Below are 26,183 nucleotides of genomic sequence, written 5' to 3'. Positions count from 1 at the left end.
TCTTTTGTTTTTATTTTTTGCATATTTTCATATCAGAAAACAGGATACTCTAGGTAGACACTAAAACTGAACTCTTTTAAATTAACTTTACCTAACTTAAATATTTTTACCCATACTCCATCCATACCATTGCAGAACAATGAGAAATGGGATGAGGTGTAAACTGTGAAGGTGTGAATGCATGTGTCAGTCCACTCAGTGTTCACTAGATGAACTGATGAAAAACCGTTTTGAACTCAATAAAAATTATATTGTTAGTTATTAGAAATGTAGTAAATGCAGGAGACATGCTCACACGGTTGCCAGGAAATGTTTAATTTAAGCCAAGTATCTAAATCAAACAAGATTAGAAAGCTTCGTATGATGGGAATAATGAAACGTGGCATCAAGGTTAACTTTTCTTATCGGGTCCTAATTTCTATTTTCACTCCATTTCTTCCATTGCCCCCTAAATATCAGTAAAAGGGAGTGTTTTCCTGGTGCAGCCAATGCTTTATAAAGTGAAATGTCCTCCTCCTCTTCCTCACTGTGTTTCTCCTTCCTCAGAGACAGAGGTGACTCGGGTGAGTGTCATTTAGAAAACATTTTCATTGACCCATGAGACATAAATCACTTTACTGGTTGTTTGTGTCTTTCTGCAGGTTATTTGGTGACATATAGTCGAAATGAGGTGCATTCTGGGACTCGTGGTCCTGCTGGCTGTCTCAGCTTGGGCTGAGGAGGAGGTGAGTTTATCTTAAAATGTTTTATTAATTAATTAATTAATTAATATTTAATAAATTATATTTACCTATTTCTTTTACCTCTTACTGTACCTTTTTGAAGTAACAAAGCATTCATGTAAAAATACTAGGCTATTACATCTGTGCTTACTGTAAAGTATTGGCAGTAAAAGTTCTCATTCTACAGTAAAATTGCTATTTAAGTTGATCGTTTTTTATGTTATGATATAACATGAATGTTTGGTGGTTTTAGTCCAATGGTTCCTAACATAGAGGCCAAAGAGTCACCAGATAAATCTGAGGGGTCATGAGATTTTTTCTATTTTGTCAAATACAGGATAGTTTTTACTCAAATTGTTTTGTAAAATGCGTGTCTTTCACTTTGTTTTTCTAACTCTGTTTTTTCTCGACATGATTTCTGGACATTTTCTGATTTTGTAAGTTCACTATTTTGTTTTTATCAAAATATATGTTGCATTTAGTCTAAGTACAAACATTTGATCATTAAAACAATAAACCGTTATCGCTGTCTCCTGTACAGATCAGACTTTGACCACTTCAGAGAGGATTGAAAGAGCAAACAGGGACATTGGTAAGAACTTTTCTTTTTCACTTCAAAGTTTAGTTTCAGATCCGATGCAGAATGAGTGCTGTATTAGATTTGTTATAGGTGCTAAATTCAACAAAGACAGAGACAACCACCCCAGTCAGAGAAGATCTTTTATATTTTTACTGATCACACTATCTGCTGCAGTCCGTTCTCCTGATGAGCCCTACATAGAGGACGATGTCGCCTACGACTCTGAGGCTGAGAGAAACGCCGACCCCTGCACAGCTGGGGGGGCTGCAGGGAGCTGCCTGTGGCCCAAAGCTGCCGATGGAAAAGTCTACGTGCCCTACACCATTGGCAGCGTTTACTGTGAGTGAAGATTGAGAACAATTCTTAATTCAAAATCTAAAAACAATTGTACAAAATAAAAAATGAAAATCCATAATAGTTGGGATATATTAAGATTTCCACCAACAATATAAACAAAAACAATCGTAATTGTAATGATTAATTGTATTTAAATGGTTTAGGAACATTATATTTTATAAACCTGGTTTAACAAAAGTATGAATGAGTTCATTCATGTTACTACTGTGTCATCAAAATGGATAGGAATCTTACCTGTGATAAAAATCGATGCATCTTGAATATTATGCTGAATATTTTTGGAGTGTAAAATCCAATAGAAGTCATGAATATTAGCACCAGGGAACACTGATTACATTAATTCTTAAAAATATCACTTCAATAACCTGATCCTGTTGCTTCTACAGCCTCTCGTGAGGCGGCCATCATCCAGCGTGGCCTGGAGTCCTTCCACAGCGTCTCTTGTATCCGTTTCATCAAACGCACCGACCATAGACACTACCTGAAGATCCAGTCCCTTAACGGGTAAACATGTCCTACAACACTTTGCATGACTTGTTTTCTTGGATGACACACTAGACTTTTCTATTTCTTTGAATATTCCCTGTTTATAAAACAAAAAACAACATCATCAGCATATACTCTGATTTTCTGTCGTGCATGTGTCTCCTTTGTCGTCACAGATGCTACTCCTACATCGGTCGTCGCAGCACTCCTCAGGATCTGTCCCTGCAGCGTTCGGGCTGCGTTTACCACGACACGGTCCAGCACGAGGTTCTCCACGCTCTGGGCTTCCACCATGAGCAGAAACGTTCTGACCGCGACCAGTACATCCGCATCGTGTTGGAGAACGTCATCCCTGGTTCGTTCATGTCTGCTGCGATCATCAGTATAATCATTGCAGAAAGACAGAGAGAAAGAAGACACAGCTTTTAAATCCACACTTCATTTAGTTAACACTCAGAAAATATCAAAGGGTTCAACACTTCACATCACTGTATCACTTAGTTTGTTGAGAAGCTATGATCAACCAGCCAGCTAGCTTTAGCTTAGCATAGCACAGAGATTGAAAACAACCAGTGGGAAATAGCCAGTCTGGTTCTGACAGATGTTACAGTCCATGGGTCAGACGGTAACATTGAATATAGCAATAACAATTAAAAAGGGGGGAAAAATTAAATTGAGATTGAGAAATTGAAATTAAAATCATAATCAAAATTAATATTAGGCTAATACTAAAATGTACTGGAAAAACTCTCATTTCAAAAAGAAAACTGGAAAAAGTTATACTGGAATATAAAATACCAAGAAGAAAATAACGACTTTTGTACATTTTAAACAGTATGTCTACAGAGATTAATTATTGTGTTTGTTTCTGTTCTCTTTGTTAATCTTTAGGAAAAGAGCACAACTTTGACAAAGTCAACACTCTGAACCAGGGAACCACCTACGACTACGACTCTGTGATGCATTACAGCAAGTAGGTAGAACAGAAACAGCTGTGTGGGATGGAGAACTTTGGTTTAATGAATAAAATTAACTCTGTATTATTATACCTTTTGTTTCACTTTCTTCTTCAGCTGCCTCATTAATTCTTACACCTGTCCTTCCAGGTATGCCTTCTCCAAGAACAACCGTCCCACCTTGGTGGCCATTCCCGATGCCAGCGTTGAGTTTGGCGTGGCCACTGAGATGAGCCGGAAGGACATCTACAGGCTCAACAGGCTCTACAAATGCTGAACAGGGTCAATGGTAAGAGTCACAAAGGGCCTTTGGCAAATATCTATGTTTTACCTATGATTCTCATTATGTAGCTACATGTTTCTTCCACTGCACTGTTAAAAAATGTGTCTTCAGTTGAAAAAACACAGTTTTTTTCTCACGTACTAAACCCCCATGAAATGTTTTTAAACAGGTGACCAGGAGAAAGCTTCTAATATCATCATCATCACTGTCGTCAGTCTGGTCAATCTTTGAATATATTAAAGGATGTAATTGTGATCAATAAATTTGCATTAAAGCTCATCTGAGTTTGTTCATTTATTTAACAGTTGAGATTCGTAATAATAATTCTATTTATAAGTTTTATTTACTTTTGTTTTCAATTTCAGTTAAAATGCACATTCAGATGTATTTAAAATTAGCATATTCACATAATTTTGTTTAATTTGATCCTTCTCTTTGGTAATTATGTTTTTTTTTAAAGACCTAAGCGATTAAAAAAACTTTTTGACTATTTGATCATCAATTTCAACATTTCCAATATTCTTTTATGTCTGCCAAGCACAGTGAATCCCTTTATCTGTAAAAATAATAAACTTGGTTTGCCTTAAAGTACTGCACTGGTTCCGATCCCAGTTCTGGTTCTGGTTTAGGTTGAGTATCTTTGTGGTGTTAGGGTGTCAGGTGCATAATATCATCAAAGACGGTTTATAAACCAAGACCTTTCATGACGAGTTAGCTTCCTGTATGCATGTCACGTGGGCTTCTGCACGGCCACGCCCCTGTAGAGAGACCAGAGGCAGCTTGGAGTGTATTGATTCCTATGGGACAATTTAATGTGAACACCGATTATGGTCGGGCCTTTCTCCCCACGGTCACTGAAGCAAATTTTGGACTCATTTTTCACAAGCCACATCTCTTCTGAACAGTTTGACACCAAAATGGTAATTTTCAGACGGAGAGATCCGGAGAAAATCCACTTTGTTCCAGACCTGTCTCTGTCTCTACGACACACTCTCGCGAGATTTGGCACAGATCTCCTAGGCAACGTCAAACAAACGGCCGCGAACTCCCGTGAAAATGATTTAAATTATTTTTGGCATGCTAAATATTACTGTTAGTAGTGTAAATATTTAATGTTATCATAAGAAAATATAAATATCTCACTTTCATCTACCTACAAATTGTATAAATCCACACACACACGATCACAGACGAGGTGGTGACGATTGGCCACGCCCACTTAGAGAGACAGGAAGTGTATACCATTTCATATCATTGGAGCAGCCGCTCATGGAGTATCTTTCCATTTATTTGATATCATGTCAGGTGGGTTTCCAGTTCGAACAAAATGACTGGCTCTGCTTCAGCCAATCAGAGTGAAGGTGCGCCGTGAGGACCCACAGCTGACCGTCTTATGCCTCACTATAATAAAGTTATTTAAGTCATTTTAAACGATGTAAATGTGTTTACGTGCGGAAAATTAGTGATATTACACTACATTATACTTAAATAATATTTTTGTGGCAAAAGATAATTTATAATAGATCAAAAATATAATTTTAATTATTAGTTTCTGGCAGGCATTTCCGTGGACAGCCTCTTGGACCTTTACATCACCCTCCCCGTTGACATTTCACACCGTTGCTCTTATTCAATAACATTTTGCACCGCTCGGACCATGAAGTTCACTGGAGAAAATTGTTAAGAAAGTAGGTGTTTTTGAGTGAACGCTTCTGGCAGGAGGCTCAGGGAGGATGTCTCAGTTGCTGAGGCTTCTCTCGGCGGCCGCTCTGCCTCTCTGCCGGGCTGCGGGAGCCCGGGCTCGGCTCTCCGCGGTGACCGCAGGACGGTACTTCACAGCCGGATTCAGGAGCTCCGCTGTTCCGGTGAGTGAAACACGGAGGTTTTCAGTAGTTAATAACAGGTGTGTAGAAATACATAACCTGGCAGGGGAAGCAACGGTTGAACTCTTCACATGGGCTGGAGGTTATAGACTGAAACCGGGCTGTTTGTTTAGAGGAGCCGGTGTTTAGGTAACTTAGCATGAGTCGGTGCCAAATCCATGGGCAAAAACCAAACAGTTCGTGGTTTGTTTGTTGAACAACAAGATAAAACACAAGTTATAACTTAGTGTAAGACCGCATGTGTCTCTTATTTCTATCGCTTTTTAATTCGGCATAAGTTTTTTTACATCAAAAAGCGCGTTTTACGAGGAAACATAAACTTGTTGTTTGCGAAAACATTGCTCGTCACTAGCTAACACGATGCTAACGGTCAACACCGGGTGATGTAACGGTGAGACTGTGTGAAGGAGACTTCAGATATCACCATGAAACCTCCCAAGTTTATCACTTACATAAAGACAAATATTGTTACACATTTTTGCCAAGTTGTACGTTTAAATGTGTAATTGAGGCTAACAACAAAGCGCTCATTTGCATACATTTATCTGAACACACGCTGTCACAAACATTGGTCACATAATGTGAAGTTTTACAACATACAGAGTGTCATAATGATAAGAACATTAAAAACTGTTACATAATATAGTATAAATATATATTTAAACATAGTACATACTCACTTGGGCTGTCTGACTCAAATTGCTGCTTTAAATGAGCTTCACGTGAACCACTACAGGATCAGGATGAAATCGCCTTCTTCGTGGTGGCCAGGACAGTTACTATGGCAATCAGTATCTAAGTATTTTCATATGTTTTCACTATTACAAACTTGGCGTAAGACCTTATATGTCTCTTATTTCTTCCGCTTTTTAATTCGGCACACGTTTTTTACAGCAAAAAGCGCGTTTTACGAGGAGACACAAACTTGTTTGTGAAAACACTGCTCGTCACCAGCTAACACGACACCGGGTGATGTAACGGTGAGACTGTGTGAAGGAGACTTCAGATATCACCATGAAACCTCCCAAATTTATCACTTATATTAAAGGGGACCTATTATGCTTTTCCAGCTTTTCAGACTTTTATATATGTTTAAAATGTTGGATAATGGTTCTAGAGGCCGTGGAAGTGTCATATCCTGAGGTTAATGCATTTGGAGGTAAACCCTGCTAGATAATTGGGATTTCTCTGCACACCTGTTACACTCGGTTGCGCTGAGTTTTTTTTGACATGAGCTCGCGTCTACGTCGATGCGTGCCGGACTCCCCTACATGGTCATGCCGAGGTCTCTGCTCCAGCCGGCCCCGCCTCCTCCCATGCTGCTCTGTTGTGGCTGGGGTCACAGCGGAGAGCGGAGCAGAGCACTTCCTGCTTCTTCCCTGCATGTTTTAGCGCTGTAGCGTCACTTTACTAAGTTTTATTTAGAAGTTTACGCCGACGTTTCATGTAAGTGAAGCTGTACCTGTGTGAGGAGCGACGTACCGCCGGGGCGACGTTGTTCGCCGGACCGACGTAACGCTGGACCGCCGGAGCACCGGAGCTCCGGAGCTGCAGCGGCTCCTCACACAGGCAGAGCCCGTCTTCAGGCCTCCTTGGCCGGGCAGGCGTCCGTGCTCATCGCGGTAGAGAAAACCATCGCTAATAAACATACCCGCAGGTTTTTTAGACGTTTACCGCCGTGTGGTTAGTCTATTTAGCAGAATGTTGGTCTCATTGATGAAATCTTGTGGCAGTTGAATTAGTTTGAATGAAAAGTGAAGCTGTGAGAAGGAGGAGGAGAGGAGCAGTGCTGCTGTAGTCTATGTGCACAAATCACCACATTTACATCAATAAATAACTGTTTTACAATGAACTGACCAGTCTGCATATATTTTTAATTTATTTTATATATTTATTTTTGCATTTTTATATTACATGTTACATGGTTACAGTAGCCTACATGGCAAAGACTCGATACCATCTTTGGTTAGGGTGAGACTAGGTCATGGGTGCATTTCATTACACAATGTAGACTGGTCAGATGCATACTGGAGATCTGGCAATTTGCCTACTGCAGATTTAGCTTTTGTTTGCATACTACATTTTGGCCAAATCAGTATAGGTACTAGTAGTAGACATCGTCATGGTAACGCAATGCTGAGGGAGTGGTTCATTTGCATTTAAAGGGAGGGGCCACTGAAACAGACCGTTTTGCAGAGCCCTGTTTTTGAGAGTGCTGTGATGTTTGATCTTTGGGGTATTTTGACCGAAGCACGTCACAGACATGTCTTTAAGACACCCAGGAACTATTTTAGTTTGTGCAAAAAGGAGCATAATAGGTCCCCTTTAAGACAAGTATAGTTTGTATTACAAGTTTTCTGCCAAATGTTACGATTAAATATGTAATTGAGGCAATATCTAATTAAATATGCCTCAATTAGCATCTGATCACTTGATTAAGCCAATTCTTGTTTTATTTTGACACATTAGAGTCAAAAGTTTTTACAGAGGGGGATTGTTTGTCTGTAAAAACCTTCATAATACAGAAAGTTATAAAACTGGAAGGTCAGTAAGTGCTGTTGAAGTGGAGATTTCTAGCTCAGAGTCTCATTTTGAGAACACAGCCTTTAAAAACTTGTAACGTTACTGTAAAATCCCATAGATTGTTATGGTGCGTTCCAGGCAACCCGTAACTCGTATTTTTCCAACCTGTTCCTATGGTTACCCGTTAGAACGTACAGTCAAACTCGTAACTTCCCACCTGTGAACTCGTACTAGATCGATCTACTGCCAGTTCCCAGTTAGTAACTCGTAACTTGCCTGGAACGCTACAAACTCGTAACTGGTGACTTGAAGTCGTGACTTACGGGTTAAAAAGCCTGCCTGGAACGCACCATTAATGTCAATCGTACTTTTATGATTGGTTGCTGATACAAAGGAAATGACAATTTTTGGAGCCTACATAGTTTTTCAGGAGAGAGAGAGAGCTTTACAATGAGACCTGACAACGACATGGGTCAGACTAACTTTTGGTGAATTTAGTAAAAATCTACAGACGAAATGTTTTTGCCTGTAGTGTCTCGCCTTAATTATAGAAACAGAAACGACGTCAAATTATTATTGTACATCATTATTTTCAGAAGGATTAGCTGGCAGTAGCTCCTTAGCTTCAGATTAGCTTGGAGATAAACGTCCATATACGTACAGTACACGCTGTCACAAACATTGGTCTAATAATGATCAGGATATTGAAAACTGTTCGATAATATATATTTAAACATAATACATACTCACTTGGGCCGTCTGACTCAGATTAGCTGCTTTAAATTAGCTCCACGTGAACCAGAGAGTGAGTAATCAATTACCACAGGATCAGGATGAATTACTCTGAAATCACCTTTTTCATGGTGGCCAGGACAGTTACTATGGCAACCAGTATCTCTGTCAATCACAACACAACAGTGAATGTCAAGCATTTTCAAAAAATAACTGTAAAAAACTGCATGTTAGTGTTTTTTATACTTAACTCTTTGACTGCCAGCCATTCTCACAGCAGCTTCCTCCAGCTTGCCAGGCATTTTCCAGCTTTTTGACTGATTTCCGTAGACCCACCATAATATTATGTACTGTTACTACATACACATTCAACCCATCAAAGGAAAGAAGAGGGTCTCTAGTTTCCAGCAAAAAAACCTGTTTGTTTCTATCTTGTTCCAGTCTTGTGAAATTGACGGTTGAATATAGGTTAGTTTAGCCCAAAATGCCATTTTGGCACCAAAATCTTGAGAAAAAGAGGTTTTTGTGTCGGCTGTCATTTTCAGGTGAACCAGTACAATTGGCTCCTTTATATTTTGCTTTAGTGACGCCTCAACATCTGTACAGTTGTTCTCTTGTAAACAACAACTAAATCAACACTGACAAATGACTTTTGATGACAAAAGACAAAATATTTAGCTACTGACACACACTTCTGCAGCCTTTTTTCTTTCTTTTCTTTGAGTTACAACTTTTTCTTTCCTTTTTTTTAGTGTGTGTGCGTACGTGACGTGTGCGTGTGCATACGTGTGTGCATACGTGTGTGTGTGTGTGTGTGTGTGTGTGTGCGTGCGTGTGTGTCTGTGTGTGTGTGTGCGCGCGCGCGCGGGGATCAGTTCGACAGGTTTTTGTAGCCGAAACACGGCGCTTTAGATCAGATCCAGCTTCCTCTGGTCAGCAGGCAGGGGTGTCACTCACTCTCTCTGTCTCACACACATCTACACACACACAGCCGACAGCTCTGGCTGACGCCCCCTGAACCCACAGCCACAGACATGTGCGCTCACAACAGAGTACAGACACTCCCACCACGTTTACCTCTCGTCACGTTTGCCGGCGCCGTCCGTTCCTCATCCACACTACTGTAGATCGCGGGGTTTTCAAGCTGCTATCTGAGTGATTTCTCGCAAAATCTGGCGACTTTCCAAACGCTCTTGACGACTAACGACGAGCGATCGACGGGGTTGTTGTTACTAACGTTTGTGCTTTGTATCACGGAGTTGCACGGAGCTTCAATGAGCTGCCGAGCCGCCATGAGCCCCGCCGCCGCCCCCTAAGCTCTCACCGGCGGCCAGAGTGTCACGGAGCGGCGCCGCTGCAGTCAGACACCCGCACCGCTCCGTGAGGGGGGGGGGGGGGATACGCTATATTTTTTACATCTCTCAATCCAAATGTGTTTTTCTGCACTTTATTTTGATGATACAAGTCTGATCTTCACAGAGGAGTAGGGCAAGACATTCAACATGGCGTTGCCATTAAAAAAACGCTAAGACGAGTTATCTCGTCTTTGGCAGACTACGCTTGGATTCGCTAAGACGAGATAACTCGTCTTTGGCAGTGAAAGAGTTAAAAATACATGAATGATTGTGATAAGTTTAATTTGAATTTATTACCATGTTATGTGATATTCGTGTAGCCTGCTTATGTAATTATACACACCCATCTCAGACGTGAACTATCATTAACAATAACAGCTTCATACCAGAGGAGTCAAATGGGGTCGAGGTCAGTTCACACACAGAAATATGTGAAAACCAGTTCTTTATGTGTGTATGTAAGTGAGGTCACGACAGGTCAAACAGGAGAAAGACAAACATAAAACTGTTGACACTGAGATAAAAAACACTATTATGTTTTAAAATAAAATCTGTGAGTGCTTCCTAACACAACAGTTCTCAAACTTTTACATCAAGGACCCCTAAATTGACACAAATTAGACCACGGACCCCTATTGGACAAAAATTTGAAGTAAACACCAGAAATAAACAAATATTTGTTCTTAGACTGAAGAACTTTACTTTTTTGTACATTCAAATTAGGGCCAATGGCCTAATGGCAATATTTTTGGAAATATTGTAGAGAAATTTCTCCAAAAACGTTTCTGGAAAAAAGTGGTAGAAAATTCCTTGAGCGTGTAGTCATGAAGCCTTTAAACTCTGTGTTCTGTTGTAACTGTGTTTCTTCTTTGGTGTTTTTTCCAGAACGTGTGTCGGACTCCAACAAACTTCCTGTCGTGTCGCAGATTTCAGTCGACTCAGCGACGGCTCTACTCCACAGAACCTAAAGGTGAGCTGAAGTTTCGATCAGGAAACGTCTCGAAAACACATCAACCTGCCGGACTGTTACTTTATTAATTTCTTTTTTTTCTCTTTTTTGTGGCCTATGATAAGTTGTTATTATAATTAGAACATTTTTAATGTGATTTTGCATCTGTTTGTTGTGCAAAGATTTGGTCCGATGTTGCACAAGCATGTTCTCATATATGCAGTGTTTAACCTGCTTTCACAAGCAGTCAGGATGTTTTTGAGTCAGTTCAACAGGTTCAGACAGTCAAACATAGTGTCAAATTAAAGCACTTACTTTTATTTACTTAAACCTTGATTTTTATTGATGTTTCCCTCCTTTCTGAGTGCAAACATTTGAACACTGAGGTGAAGTGGGTTCAGAGCATGAGACAGTTTGTGGAGCGAGTTTGGTTTGGGTCCTGTGGTTCAGTCCAGAGTAAACGTTTTATAAAAGGTTTATGGATGTGAAGGAGCAGGATTGGAGAAGATATTTGATAAATAAACTGAGAGAAACGAACAGAGATGTTGGATTAGATGTTCAATAGCAGCATCAGTTCATTAAATCACATCCTCATTCTTTTCTCTGTCACTTGAAGCAGAGCTGAGATAAAAACTTGATACTGGAACAGAAACGAGAGAGGGAGTCGTCGTTGTAATGAAATAATCTGTGAGTTTCAGATGGAGGAGGAGGAGGAGGAGGAAAATCCACAGGAGGAGGGAAGAGAGGAGGAGCGGGAGGAGGAAAAGACTGGTGGAGCCGATTACAGAAGGTTTGTCACACTAACTAAATAAAACAACACATTTAAATCATTAAAACATTCATTTTGAATTGGACATGTTTCTTCTCCTTCTTCAGGGCGACTTCCCCTGGGATGAGAAGGATTTCCGGTACCTGGCGATCACGGCGGCCGGCATCAGTTCAGCTCTGCTCTACTTCTACTTCAGAGACGGTGGCAGAGAAATCAGCTGGAAGGACTTTGTCCACCGGTACCTAGGCAGAGGCTTGGTGAGGAGCATCATGGGATACTAACACCTGTAACCACTGAAACGCCTCGGTGTTAAAGGGATAGTTCAACATTTTGGCAAATTGGCCCATTGCCGTAATCCCTACAGTCATAGCATTAGGTTCATTACCTTTAATTGTCGGTGTGAGCTATTTTTAGAACAACGGAGCAGAGCGGCGAGGCTAATGGGATTTCTTGGTTTCCCTCATCAAACTCATCAAATACACAATCCAACAACTCCAAAAACGCTCTGGTGGACAAGTTGTGACCTGCACATTCACCACGCTATGAGATAATAACAGAACGTTACCAGACAGAGTTGTTTTAGAGGGAAATGCAGAGACTGCTTGCTGAAAAACTGCCCCCAACAGAAACGCGCATCAGCAGTTTTGCATGAATTTACCTCTAAAACAACTCTGTCTGGTAACGTTCTGTTATTATCTCATAGCGTGGTGAATGTGCAGGACACAACTTGTCCACCAGAGCGTTTTGGATGAGTTTGATGAGGGAAACCAAGAAATCCCATTAGCCTCCGTAGCGTAGCTCTGAGCAGCTCGCGGCTCTTCTCCGCCGTTCTAAAAATAGCTTGCACCGACAATTAAAGGTAACAAACCTACTGCTATGACTATAGGGGTTATGGCAATGGGCCAATTTGCCAAAATGTTGAACTATCCCTTTAACTATCCCGGTGTTAAAGATTTTGGAGTTTCAGGAACAAATCCACAATTTTAAGGTAATAAAGGTTTTTAAAAATATTTTCTTTGTGTGTGTGTGTGCAGGTGGACCGGCTGGAGGTCATCAACAAACAGTACGTCAGAGTCATCCTGACGCCGGGAGCCGACACTGATGTGGTGAGAAGAGTCACACTAAAGCAGAAACTTCTCCAAGTCTCTGAAAAGAAACTAAAAACAAAGCTTTATCCTCATTTTCGTACAACAATTAAGTGACTGGCATATATGTGAATATGATACGTTTTTAAATTCAGTTCAATAAACTTTATTTGTCCCCAGGGGCAGGTTTAAAGACCAAATTGTAGTAGTAGACATTAACGATTCACAGTTGAATGACACAGGTGCAAAAAACAAACCTGTGATATTATTATATAATAATGAATAGTGTAAATGATTGTTGACATAAATGAATATCTGGCTGTATGTGTTATGTGTATGTGTTATAGCTACATATAAACAGGTGTTCATACACAGGATAATTTTGTGTTTTGACAAATCTCTTCACACTCGGTAAATGTACATTAGATGTTTTTGTTTACTGTCAGTTAGATAAAAGATCACATACATTTTAAAAATACATTAAATGGAATATAATTACACAAAAAAGAATCAAAACGAAAAATAAAACAATGAGAGAGTGCAGACTGCCTACCTACAGGCTGTAAATGTCATTGGTTGTCTTGTGTGCAGAGCTACGTTTGGTTCAACATCGGCAGCGTGGACACGTTTGAGAGGAACCTGGAGACGGCGCACATGGAGCTGGGCCTGGAGCCGTCGCACCGAGCCACCGTGGTCTACAGCACAGAGAGCGACGGGTCGGTACCACATCCCATAATAATATGATTTATTACACACAACTTTCTCAAACTTGATTTTCTCACATGATATGAAGCAGTTGGTCAAAAAGTTTATAAAACATTCCCTCTTCGTCCTCCAGCTCCTTCCTGATGAGCATGCTCCCCACGCTGCTGCTGATTGGCTTCCTGCTCTTCACCCTGCGGCGAGGACCAATGGGAGGCGGCGCGGGCGGCGGGAGGGGCGGGCCCTTCAGCATGGGCGAGTCCACGGCCAAGATGATGAAGGACAACATCGAGGTGAAGTTCAAGGACGTGGCCGGCTGCGAGGAGGCCAAGCTGGAGATCCTGGAGTTCGTCAACTTCCTGAAGAACCCGCAGCAGTACCAGGACCTGGGAGCCAAGATCCCCAAGGTAACGGAACACGGAACACAGAATACAGAACACGGAACACAGAAAACGGGAAAACGGAACACAGAATATGGAACACAGAATACGGAACACAGAAGACAGAGCATAGAGCAGGTCCAACAACACATGATCACACGGAAGAAAAGGCAGAGCAGGATTTAAAAACTCTGGGTTCTTATATTTAAAGAAACTTCCATTAAAATGAGGAGGAGGAGGAGAAAGAAATAGCAGAAGGAGGAAATAAAAAGTATAGATGGAGGAGGAAGAGAAGAAGAAGAAACAAGGAGTAGGAAAGTGAGAAGTAGGAGGCGGAGGTGGAGGGGAAGGACAAAGAGTACAAGGTGGAAGAAGGAGTAGAAGGAGAAGGAGAGGAAACGGAAGAAAGTGGTAGAAAATGAGGAAGAAGGAGAAAAAGAAAGAGAAGGAGGAGTGGAATAAAGTAGTAAAAGATAAAGAAGGAGTACGGTACTTAGACTAGAGACTAAGGAGAAAAAGGAGGACAAGATGGAGGAGGAGGAGATGAAGATGTAGAAGGAAAAGCAGATGAAGAAGAAGAAAAAGAAGAAAATAGTTGGAGGAGGAGGAGTAGACCAGACCACATGACAGATAAACTGAAACCAGATCAGTCGTCAGTGGAAACATTTTCATTTTCAAATCGTTCAAAAGTCTAAAAATCTAGAGCAGAGCTCAGATGAAGAATCAGGCTGAAGATCTTTGTAACTGATCTTTGTACTTTACTGATTAATTTATTTTTCCCTTCTTCTTCCTGTCTCCGTATTTCCCAGGGTGCCGTTCTGTCTGGTCCTCCGGGGACGGGGAAGACGCTCCTGGCCAAAGCCACGGCCGGAGAAGCCAACGTCCCGTTCATCACCGTCAACGGCTCCGAGTTCCTGGAGATGTTCGTGGGCGTCGGCCCGGCCCGGGTCAGTCACCGCTAGGGATGTCACGATAACTTGTTTTCACAATTAACCGCGGTATTAAACGCCACAATGAATTAATCGTCATGATTACTAAATACTGTCTGTAATGTAACATTGAACTGGAAGGAATTTAAATGTTAGTGTGTCATCTGTCATTAAAAAAAAACAAACTATAAATTAACTTAAACATTTGCTATAGATGACATTTAATGACTTGAATATTAACTCAATTGTTTTGTGTAAATAATTAGGTAATTATATTTTGACTGTATTTGATTTTACATATTCATAGTGTTGTGAAATTAATTAATGTATAATAATCGTTTGATTATTTCTCCGACAATAATCGTAGCATGAGAATTTGTAGTAGTGACATCACTGGTCACCGCACAGATGTTCTGTCTGAGGGCCAGATGTTGTGTTGAGCCTGATGTTGACCTCTGACCTCTGACCTCTGAAGGTGAGGGACATGTTCGCCCTGGCGAGGAAGAACGCGCCCTGCATCCTCTTCATCGACGAGATCGACGCGGTGGGGAGGAAGAGAGGAGGCGGGAACTTCGGCGGTCAGAGCGAGCAGGAGAACACGCTGAACCAGCTGCTGGTGGAGATGGACGGTGGGTGGGACGGCCGCTCCCGGTGGCTCTGAGCGTTCTGATTGGACGGTGGAGCTTTGATGTGACGTCTCTTCGTCTTCCGTCTTCTCCTGTCCCCAGGTTTCAACACGGCCACCAACGTGGTCGTCCTGGCCGGAACCAACAGACCCGACATCCTGGATCCTGCTCTGATGAGACCGGGTCGCTTCGACAGGCAGATCTACATAGGTAGGAGGAGCCCGACGCTAACAGCTGATTGGACGACACACACACACACACACACAGTATTAACACAGGAACACACAACACACAGCAGCTTTTTTTTGTTTTCTGGACACAAAGTCTCAGTTTCACCTCGATGGAGACTCTTCAAACATTTACAAGGACTCAAAGATGAACTGATTTAATTTAGCTTTTCCTCTGTGTCTCTAACCCTCCCCTCAGCCATGTGCATTCAACGAAGCCATTGAAAAATCAATCCATGGAGCGTGGATAATGTTATATAACATATACGATGTTACGACGTCTGTATTTGTGTAGTCTTAACTGTCATAAACAAAAGATTGTGGGTTACGGAGCGCGTTCGTGTCGTGGTACGCTGAAACAAGAGCTGGGACACATATACAGTATATACATTTAGAGGAGATGCATTGTTGAACATACGCAGACGGGTCCAGAAAATTTGTGTTCTTGCCTAAAAATTTAGATGTGTGTTTGTAAAATTTGGATAAAATAATTAACAAATGAATCAAATAAAACAGTGAGTTTAGTTTCTTCTCGAACTAAGTGAAGCGACTTCTCTGTCTCCTCTCAGGTCCTCCAGACATCAAGGGGAGGGCGTCCATCTTCAAAGTCCACCTCCGACCAATCAAACTGGACCCGGCCATGGACAAAGACGCTCTGGCCAGGAAGATGGCCGCCGCCACGCCGGGATTCACGGGTCAGTGACGGCCGTTCACACCCGAGCCGCTAAAGTCGTTTAGACATTAATTAATTAAACAGATGAACACGAATAAAATAACTTCCTCCTCTTTGTTGTGTCGGTGAATCAGGAGCCGACATCGCCAACGTCTGTAACGAGGCGGCTCTGATCGCCGCCCGCCACCTCAACCCGTCCGTCAACGCCAAACACTTTGAGCAGGCCATCGACAGGGTCATCGGAGGTCAGAGTGACATCACAGCCCCACACCACTGATGAACAACAACAACAACAACAGCAGTGAGACTCAGGTCTGTGTGTGTGTGTGTGTGTGTCCTCAGGTCTGGAGAAGAAGACTCAGGTGCTGCAGCCGACAGAGAAGAAGACGGTGGCGTATCACGAGGCCGGTCACGCCATCGTGGGCTGGTTCCTGCAGCACGCCGACCCGCTGCTCAAGGTACGACTGCACACTGGACGAGTTCACTGATGTGTTTGTTAATGGCAGACTTCTTTTCTTTTATTTAAGCTCATTTAGAAAAATGTTTGCAGCAGTTTTTGTATCTGTTAGTCGACCAGGTTTGATCAGTTTAGCTTCTTACATCAACTCTTGACCAATACAATGTAGTTCACAGATATAAAACATTCAGACAGATCACAGTGTTAGTTCAGTAACATGACTGCAGTCAAACGGCTGAAGCTGCTGCTCAGAAAAACAAACCAGCTCCAAGATCTAAACAGATAATAATAAAATAAAAAAAACAGGTTGTCTGATGAGGAGAAGGAGAGAAGGCAGTAGAAGAAAGAAATACCAGAAGGGGAAAGAAAAGGTGTAGACATGGAGGAAAAAGAAAGTTGAAGAAGAAAAGAAAGTTGAAGAAAGAGAGGCAAAGAGGTGGAGAAAAAATATCAGAAGGGGGAAGAAAAGGTGTAGACATGGAGGAAGAAGAAAGTTGAAGAAAGAGAGGGGAAAAAGAAAGAGGATAAGAGAAAGAAGAACTAGAAGAACGAATAGAAGAAAGTAGCAAAGAGGTTTAGGAGAAAAAAATACCAGAAGGGGAAAGAAAAGGTGTAGATATGGAGGAAGAAGAAAGTTAGATAAGAAGAAGAAAGTTGAAGAAAAGGTAGAAAACAAGAAAGGAGTAGAAAAAAAAGACCATAAGATGAGGAAAAAAGAAGGAAGAGATGATGAAGAAGAATAAAGAGAAGAAGAAGGAGGAGAGGAATGTAGTCAAAGAAAAGAAAGAGGGAGAAGGTTGGAGAACGAAATTGGAGGAGGAGGAGGAGACAAGAACCCGACCTTCTAGGAACAACAAGTTCTTCTCTCCTCAGTAACCCAACTACACACCTGTCTTTAACCTGTCGACTGTCAACGAGGAGTTTCTATTTGGTTATAAAAAAGTCTCACGTTAATGTGGATGAATCTCCGCTACCCACACTTGTTAATGGGCCCATTTTCGATAAATATATCGTTTTGTCTCTATCGTTATTTTGTTATTATTAGTGGTGGCGGAAATGCTGGTCGAGCCGACCAGCGTTTCTTTACTTTCGGTTTCGTGGCGAGTCATGAGAATAACGCAGCCAAATCGCCATTTATGGTTGGAACTATGACAGTATGTGAACCTCTTTGAACCTCTGACTTTAATTCTTGATGAATGAAAACATGAGTCTGTCTTGTGCCGGTCAAAGAATTTCACGGTGCGCGCGGCTCATAAATGTAGTGTGAAAACGCTTCGCTTTTCCAAAACTCCTCGTTGTCCCTTTAAACCAATAATCTCACTCCAGTTATTATTATTATTGGTGTTAATGAGCCCCCTCCCTCCCCCTCTCCCCCTCCCCAGGTGTCGATCATCCCGCGGGGGAAGGGCCTCGGCTACGCCCAGTACCTGCCCCGGGAGCAGTACCTGTACAGCAGAGAGCAGCTGTTCGACCGGATGTGCATGATGCTGGGCGGCCGCGTGGCCGAGCAGGTCTTCTTCAGCCGCATCACCACCGGAGCTCAGGACGACCTCAAGAAGGTCACGCAGTCCGCCTACGCTCAGGTACACGACCGCCGCCGCAGCGGGCCGCATGGGTCGCCTGTTTGATTCCCCTTCTGCTGCTTCCTGCTCTGATGCCTTGTTCTCTACCTCCTCCACCTCTTACTCTTCTTCCTTCTCTTCCTTCTCCTCCTATTCTTCCACCTCTATCTCCTCCTCCTCTTCACCCTCTACCTTCTCCTCTTCTTTCTCCTCTACCTACTCCTCCTTCCTACTCTGATGCTTTCTCCTCCTCCTCCTCTACCTTCTCCTCTTCTTCCTCTTTCTCTTTCTCCTCCTCTTCCTCCCCCTCCTCTTCTTCTTCTTCCTTCTTCTCCTCCTCCTAATTCTCCTCCTCTTCTTACTCTTCCCCCTCCTCTTCCTACTCTGATGCGTTCTTCTCCTTTTCCTCTTCTTCTTCCTCCCTCTTCTCCTCTTCCCAATTCTCTTCCTCCTCCTCCTCCTATTCTTCCTTCTCTTCCTCTTCCTCATCCACCTCCATCCTACTCTGACACTTTCTCCTTCTCCTCTTCCTCCTCCTCCTCTACCTTCTCCTCTTCTTCCTCGTCCTCTTCTTCCTCATCTTTCTCCTCCACCTCTTTCTCCTCCTAATTCTCCTCCTCTTTCTACTTCTCCTCCTCTTCTTACTCTTCCTCCTCCACCTCCTTCCTGCTCTAACGTCTTGTTTTCTCCTCCTCCTCCCCTCCTCCCCCAGGTGGTTCAGTTTGGGATGAGTGAGAAGGTCGGCCAGGTGTCGTTCGATCTCCCCCGTCAGGGCGAGATGGTGATGGAGAAGCCGTACAGCGAAGCCACGGCCGAGCTGATCGACGGCGAGGTGAGGGAGCTGGTGGACCGGGCGTACGAGCGCACGCTGCAGCTCATCAAGGAGAAGAAGGAGCTGGTGGAGATGGTAAGGCCGACCGACACCTTAAAAATGATGTACTACTACGATGCTTCAAAATCTGACCAATTTCTGCATCATTCTATTTTATAATTTAATTCCATATCTTTATATTTGATATTCATTATTCTAAGATAGATATTGTATATAATCTATATTTATTACTTAATAGTTATTATTCCTTTCTGAATAACATTATTCCGTATCTTTAGTGTAACACATTTATTGAATAATGAATCCATAACTTTTCTATGTATCCATTTAACACATGTTTTTCACTAACAATTTGAATTCTCTTATGTTGAATTATCTTCTGGGACATGTGGCGTTTAAGGGCTGTGGGAATTTGCATTATCAAATGGAAAGAGAAGAAGTTTTATGTTTATTTCTGTGTTCATTGATGACTGTACAAATGATGCAGCTGACAGCAGGGTTCCTACACAAGTATGGAAAGAATGGAAAAGTATAGAATTTGATTTTATACATTTCCAGGTCTGGAAAAGTATGGAAAATGGAAACTATTGTATGGAAATATATTTCTTATCTGGGTTTGGTCTTACCTGAAGTTATTTGGGTTAATTATTTTGTATGCGCTATTGTACCTACAATTTATTTGGTGACATAATGAAAACAAATGATTAATTGAATGATTTATTTACATGATACACATCTAATTACTTACATTTTTACAGAGAAGTCTGGAAATTAGGGTCTGGACATTTTGAAATTTCAAATGTGTAGGAACCCTGTGACAGTGCTAGAAACATCTGGATGAGCTGATGTTTGCGTCCCCGTGTCCCCCCCCCCCCCTCAGGTGGGACAGCGTCTCCTGCAGAAGGAGGTGCTGGACAAGGCCGACATGCTGGAGCTGCTCGGCCCGCGGCCGTTCGAGGAGAAGTCCACGTACGAGGAGTTTGTGGAGGGGACGGGCAGCTTCGAGGAGGACACGAGTTTACCCGAAGGCCTGAAAGACTGGAACCAGGAGCGGGGGGCGGAGCCTGAGGAGGGGGCGGAGCCGGCGCAGGGCAAACAGCAGGCGGTGTAGAGATGTAGGAGGACGGACCGAACACTGCACATCCCAGCTGCAAAAAACTCTGGAGGGAGGGGAAGGGGGGCGGAGCCACGTCTTTATAAACGATGCCCACTAATTAAAGAGATGGTTCACCCAAAATTGAAATTTCACTCATCATCTACTCACCCTCATGTGGACTAAGGGCTGGGAGAAGTTTCAGAGTCCTCCGTGGCTTCTCTGAGTTACAGGGGGTCTCGGCGTAGCAGTGCATGTCCATATAACGGTTGCAAATGGATACCAACTGTCTTCGTAACAAAAAGACACACCAAAAAATAGGGCTGCACGATTATGGCCAAAATGATAATCACGATTATTTTTGTCGATATTGAAATCACGATTATTAATCACGATTATACATTATGTTAGATAAAACATGTTTTTATTGCACTTTCTATTTGAAACAAACAATAGGCTATGTGAACAAGGCTTTCAGTTCAAAATAAAACGTAAAATTAAAATAAATAATAGCCTAAAATAAAATTTATTTTACGAAAAATAAATGCCATTGCAGAGTGCAGAGGTGTCATTCTGTACAGTAGCGTACAGATATTTGTGTAAAAAACAAAAAATAAATCTGGTAGAAGTAGCTGCTGATTCAACTCCTTTACTCAAATAAAAGTAAGAAAGTACAGGCTCTGAAATGTAATTTCAAAGTAAGCTATAGGTAAAAATTTATTTTTGCCATCAATGATACACAGAGATGTGTGGGCAAGAGTCTGTCTAGCATGGACCAAAGCACAGCACGGACGCTTCAGCAGCAATTTGGAACGAATTAAAAACATTTAATGAACAGACCAAGTGTTTTCACACAGGCAGCGTCCAGCAGGTCGGCCTAGCTCAACTGTGCTGCCACCAAAACGGCCATAGATCGCCGTTACCGGCCGTTATGATCACGGTCCGAACGTTTTATTTACACGACGTATGTAATTAACACCAAAACGGCCGCGTGGGGTGACGGGGTCTCGGTCCAGCTTCGAGACCACCCCGCAGCCCGACCTCCATCCGATCCAGAGAGAGACGGCGACAGTAGACAGCCTTTGGAGGTGCTGACTGACCAGACACAGACACACGTCATGTCTACTGTCGCCGTCTGCTGCCGACATCGTCTCACTCTCACTTCAGAGTGAGATCCATACAGTCTAATGAGTGAGACGTAACACCGGGCGCAGAAGGTGACACAGTACAGCAGCATTTGAAGGTGGCGACTGACCGGCCGGGACACACACTCTGGACTGTAAACAACATGTAAAGGGAGGATGCGCTCGCTTGTTAGTTAGGCAGCTTCATGGAGCCCTGACCTCTCGTTCGCCCCCTGGTGGTTGGCGGACTATTGGTTGAGAAAGCGCTTGATTTGATATGCAGCACAGCCCGTTTTTTACATGTTAATAATCGTGACGATCATCTTAATTTAATCGTGGCAGCCAAAATCGTGATTGTGATTAAAATTCGATTAATTGTGCAGCCCTACCAAAAAACATCCAAATACCTCCATGCTGCTCGTCTATAATGTCCGTCTTGTATTGAAGCCCCGAAATGCGAAAATGTCCCGAAAAAAATTAAATAAGTCTATATTTCAAGCTTGTTTTGTAGCGGAAGCTCCTCTTCCCGGTTCGTCGAATTTGTACGCTTCCGCTACAAAACAAGCTTGAAATATAGACTTATTTAATTTTTTTCGGGACATTTTCGCATTTCGGGGCTTCAATACAAGACGGACATTACATACGAGCATCATGGAGGTATTTGGATGTTTTTTGGTGTGTCTTTTTGTTACGAAGACAGTTGGTATCCATTTGCAGCCGTTATATGGACATGCACTGCTACGCCGAGACCCCCTGTAACTCAGAGAAGCCACGGAGGACTCTGAAACTTCTCCCAGCCCTTAGTAGACATGAGGGCGAGTGGATAATGAGTGAAATTTTTGGGTGAACTATCCCTTTAATAATTAATATCCTCAGTTTGTTTTTGTTTTGTTTTGGCTCCTTCAGGTTAAAATTTCATCTTTTAAATCGTTCAGTTCATTCCCTGAAATCGGATCAGCGGAGTTTCTAAATGACAGATCTGAGATCAGAACATCAGGCTCTTCACAACCTCCAGGCAAATATTGATTTTTTTTTTTTTTTTTGACTTTTAAATCTTCAGTGAGGCTGCGTTCGCTTCGTCACCGTTTGGACTCTGATCTGCTCCGACGCCTTAACGAACGCTCGTCCACCAGGAGAGAGAGCGACTCAGCAGGTTTTAACTGATCCTGAACTGAATGAACTTTATTATTATTATTATTAACCGTTGTATTTATTTCTGTTCTGCAGCTGAACATAAAACAGTTTTAAATGAGAATTTTTTTTTTTTGAGATTGAAGTTTTTATTTTTTATGACTAACTGACTAACTAGCGCTCATCACATCATGACACGCCTCGGCGCTCTGACGTGTAAATGTTTTTTTTTGTTTGTTATGATGTTATAAATGCGTCCAGAGGCTGCTGCTGCTACGTCGGCCCAGTGGCTGATGGGAAAACGTCAAGTTCTCTGAAGGATGTTTTTTTTTTTTTTTTCCTGCTGTTGGTTCACTCAGTAAAAAGCCATTTCTAACGACGTCCTGATGCAGCTCATCCTCAACGCTGACCCCAAGAAGCTGCTTCATGATTGTTGAATGTTTTTATTTTATTTTTTTATCAGCTGCTTCTCTGAGTAAAAACCAGTTCAACGTCTCTTCTCTTCAGCTTCTGCCTCCAAACCTCCGGTCCTCCTCCACGAATCACTATTAATGTATAAAGATGCTGTGTTCACCGACCTAACAAACCTCTGTTTAGCTCAGTTCCTCCTCTGTTTCCAAAAATATGCAAGATAAAACACGTAAGACTGAATCGTTACATCTCAAAGAAACCAAAAAAACATTCAACTAAATTCTTCACTCAAGTGATAAAATCTCTTCTGCACTGAAAGCAGATGCATTCTGGGAGATCACAGGCTGAAGCAGAAGAAGCTGAGACCAAAAACAAAACGTACTGATCACAGTGTTTTTCTTTATTTTTGTTTTGTTTTGTTGCTGTTGTTCCTTTTTGTAACATTGTCGTTGTTGTTACTGCAGCTGACCAGCAGGTGGCGACCTCACCACCTTGACCTGTAACTTCAGACCTCACTCACAGGAAGTGTGTTACCATGGCGACGTGGATGTTGTACCTTTAAATCCTCTGCTGTGTATTAATGAGTTGTGATCATTCACTTGTGATAAAGTCCGAAATTTTAACATTTGGCTGAAAAATTTGGAAAAAAAAATAAAAGTGTTGATTCTCCCCCGGCGGGTAACGCTGTGACATCACTGTTTGGGGGGTGGGGGGGGGTTGTGGTTATTAAGGAGCACAATCAATCAACCCAACACAGAAATGCTGCCTCTGCTAAATGTGAGATTAATTATTTATCGTTGATCTGATAGAAAAACACAAACAGGTGCTTGAAGTTTTTTTTTCTGCCTCAAAAAGTTTCTGACTTTTCCAGTTGACACCTGAATGCACCGTTCAGTATTTCTAAAGGTCGTCGGGGGGCCGGGCTTGATGATGATGATGATGATGATGATGATGCTGTAGAGGACTGTGGGACTGTTCAGACTCAGACTTGACACCGACACACCTCATGTACAAACTGTGTGGTGTGTTCAAGTCGCCTGGTTCAACATGAAAATAAACTTGAAGCGACGAGTTCAAGTGAAAAATGTTTGTTTATTAATGTTTTTCTGTTTGTTTGTTTAGTTTTCACATCTTTAACCGACTAAAACACACACACACACACACAAAAAAAACCTTCAGACGCAGAAAAGACGTCCTTGATGTGTGGAAACTGTTGCCGCACCTGACTCACACCGTCTCTGATTGGACGACGCTGAATGCAACACAACGTTTACGTTTCCTGAAATCACCTTCAGTTTGAAGTCGTCAGAAGTAAAAATGTGACACTTTACTTCACAGATCCTGAAGTTTCCAGCTGAAACAAGTGAAAGTTTCCTGCTGGTTAATCACAAAGAGGAAGAAGTGTCAGCTGCTGCAGATTCATATATACATATATATATATGTCTATACTGTTGCCCATAAAGTCAGAATAATTTTGTTTTCCTCTTTTTATTTCCATTATAAAGATTAATAGTGGTTTAATTTTTACAGTGATATGTTTGGAAGAGATTCATCAATTAAGTTTTTAGAAGATATACACTTTATCTGCCAATGATAAATCGTCACAGTCATTTCATTATAGAGGTAAAAAATAATAATATTCCGAATCTATGGGCAACAATGTATATATACACACACACATATACATACATATACATATACATATACATGTGTATATACACACGCACTTACATTAACATTAATACATTCATGTATGTGTATACATTTATATGTATATACAGTATATACCTAGTCATGTGAAAAAAATAGGGCACCCTTTGAAAGCTTGCCTGTTTTTTTTAAAAACATATTTGGACATATGGATATTTAATATTAATCTTAACAATACTGGAGGGGTTCAAGTAATTAAACTAAACAATTAAAAAACTCAAGAATAAACTTTTTCATTTTTTCTGTAAAATATATAAAAAAATAAAAGAAAAAAAATATTTGTGTAATTGAGTAATAATTTAGGAATAATGTTCTTTGGACAGATGAGTCTAAAACTGAATTATTTGGACACCAGAACATTGGACACATGACTGTATATACACATATGCACCCCAATAGTTAATCATTATGATTTCTAATTTATCAATGATCTCTCGGAGACATAAACACATCATGTTATGGATCATTCACTCCGACATCACTTCATTATTTTTTCTGTAAAACTCACAACTGCAGCAACTGACACTTTGTTGATCCATTTTTTTAATTAGGAAACTATGAGGAAAGTTTCCAGCTGGAGAAAGCAGGAGCTGTGAAACAGAAGTGTTTCTAACCCTGTGTGTTCTAGTGTATGAAGCTGCTGTATCTACCTGTGGTTTAGTTTGTGTAGCTGCTGTGTTTCCTCCTCCGGCCACTAGAGGTCGCTGTCGCTGTCACATGACCCTGAAACCTGCCGTGAGTTCAGGTCTGTTCAATGTTTGGCTTCAGTTTGTTAAAAATCTTTTTTTTTTATTATTATTATTTCTGTGTTTTTATTTAAAGCTTTTTCTCCTGCGTCTTAACATGTGAATGTAAAACTCTACTCGTACACAAGATTTCTGTATCAAAAAAAAGCTACAAAGAAGCTACATTCTTCTTCTGATTTTAAACGTTAATGGCAACATTTCTCCCAAAAAACAAAAAAACACGAGCTGCACTGTTTACACCTGTCCACCAGGGGGCTCCAAGGCCCCACCTCCTCCTCCTCCTCCTCCTCCTCCTCCTCCCATATGAGTGAGTCCAGGGCTTCACGAGGACGAGGACTTCCTGTTCGTCCTCCTACTTCGTCTACATCAGTTTTTCAGTTTTAGCCCTTTTATCTGCGGCGCCATGACGACGACAACAACTGAAGTTCGTCTGAGCAGCAGAAAAGAAAAGTTTTTAGAAAAAAAAGAAAAAAATTTAATCCTTTGGCTTCCAGCTCTGTGTTTTTTGTCCTCTTCCTCCTTCTGAGCGTCCTGATTGGACGGTTGGTCCTGGTCTACGTCCACCGATGGACCAATGAGACGAGCAGAGAGGCGGAGAAGAGGGAGATTGACAGGAAGATGGCCGACGCCCCGCCACACTCCTTCGCATCCTCCTGTTGAAGAGAAAATATAAACAATGTGTTTATGTATTGATCAATAAACTTGTATTAGTTTGAGTGATTTTCATTTGTTGTTTATTTTGAACTGTACATTTTTGATCATGTTGCTCCAGCTTTTTATAAATCCATTAAATGTTAATTACCGGTATTAACAACTAGCTGCTCATTCATTAAAACCCTCAGTAGCCTGCCTGATTTAAATTATAATATCAATAATGATGTAACGACTTCGATTCCTAGA

The 26,183-nt window shown here is 41.7% G+C and overlaps 3 protein-coding genes across 4 annotated transcripts in view; 2 read left to right on the top strand and 1 right to left on the bottom strand.

The window, feature by feature from the left end:
* The first annotated feature begins 495 nt into the window (after positions 1-495).
* LOC146986135 (high choriolytic enzyme 1-like) lies at positions 496-3,663 on the top strand. Its single transcript, XM_085779792.1, has 9 exons — positions 496-563; positions 642-725; positions 1,269-1,314; positions 1,477-1,641; positions 2,046-2,163; positions 2,322-2,500; positions 3,037-3,118; positions 3,252-3,390; positions 3,554-3,663. The coding sequence occupies exons 2-8, from the start codon at positions 666-668 to the stop codon at positions 3,376-3,378; spliced, it is 777 nt and encodes a 258-aa protein (XP_085635918.1). The 5' UTR covers positions 496-563; positions 642-665; the 3' UTR covers positions 3,379-3,390; positions 3,554-3,663.
* A 1,337-nt stretch (positions 3,664-5,000) lies between these two features.
* LOC146986134 (mitochondrial inner membrane m-AAA protease component AFG3L1-like) lies at positions 5,001-20,268 on the top strand. Of its 2 annotated transcripts, none has more exons than XM_085779790.1 (16): positions 5,001-5,249; positions 10,763-10,847; positions 11,525-11,616; positions 11,703-11,852; positions 12,630-12,701; positions 13,272-13,396; positions 13,519-13,789; positions 14,572-14,709; positions 15,167-15,320; positions 15,420-15,527; positions 16,114-16,239; positions 16,352-16,462; positions 16,560-16,675; positions 18,057-18,257; positions 18,949-19,143; positions 19,949-20,268. In XM_085779790.1, the coding sequence occupies exons 1-16, from the start codon at positions 5,118-5,120 to the stop codon at positions 20,177-20,179; spliced, it is 2,307 nt and encodes a 768-aa protein (XP_085635916.1). In that variant the 5' UTR covers positions 5,001-5,117; the 3' UTR covers positions 20,180-20,268. The 2 variants fall into 2 exon arrangements, with proteins under 2 accessions (XP_085635916.1, XP_085635917.1); XM_085779791.1 differs by having other exon boundaries at positions 11,531-11,616; positions 19,949-20,198.
* Positions 20,269-25,567: 5,299 nt separating this feature from the next.
* The window catches only part of LOC146986132 (voltage-dependent calcium channel subunit alpha-2/delta-4-like), a 71,477-nt gene continuing 70,861 nt past the window's right edge, over positions 25,568-26,183 (bottom strand). The window contains exon 40 of the mRNA XM_085779788.1: positions 25,568-25,936. Coding sequence (XP_085635914.1) covers positions 25,838-25,936 — 99 coding nt within the window. The 3' untranslated portion in view covers positions 25,568-25,837. The remainder of the gene's footprint in view (positions 25,937-26,183) is intronic.

Source organism: Trachurus japonicus, chromosome 6 (assembly GCF_045865225.1).
Source record: "Trachurus japonicus isolate A0001 chromosome 6, Traja_1.0".
Classification (NCBI taxonomy): domain Eukaryota; kingdom Metazoa; phylum Chordata; class Actinopteri; order Carangiformes; family Carangidae; genus Trachurus; species Trachurus japonicus.
The sequence above is the reverse complement of the archived record's forward strand: the minus strand, read 5'-3'. Positions and strand labels throughout refer to the sequence as shown.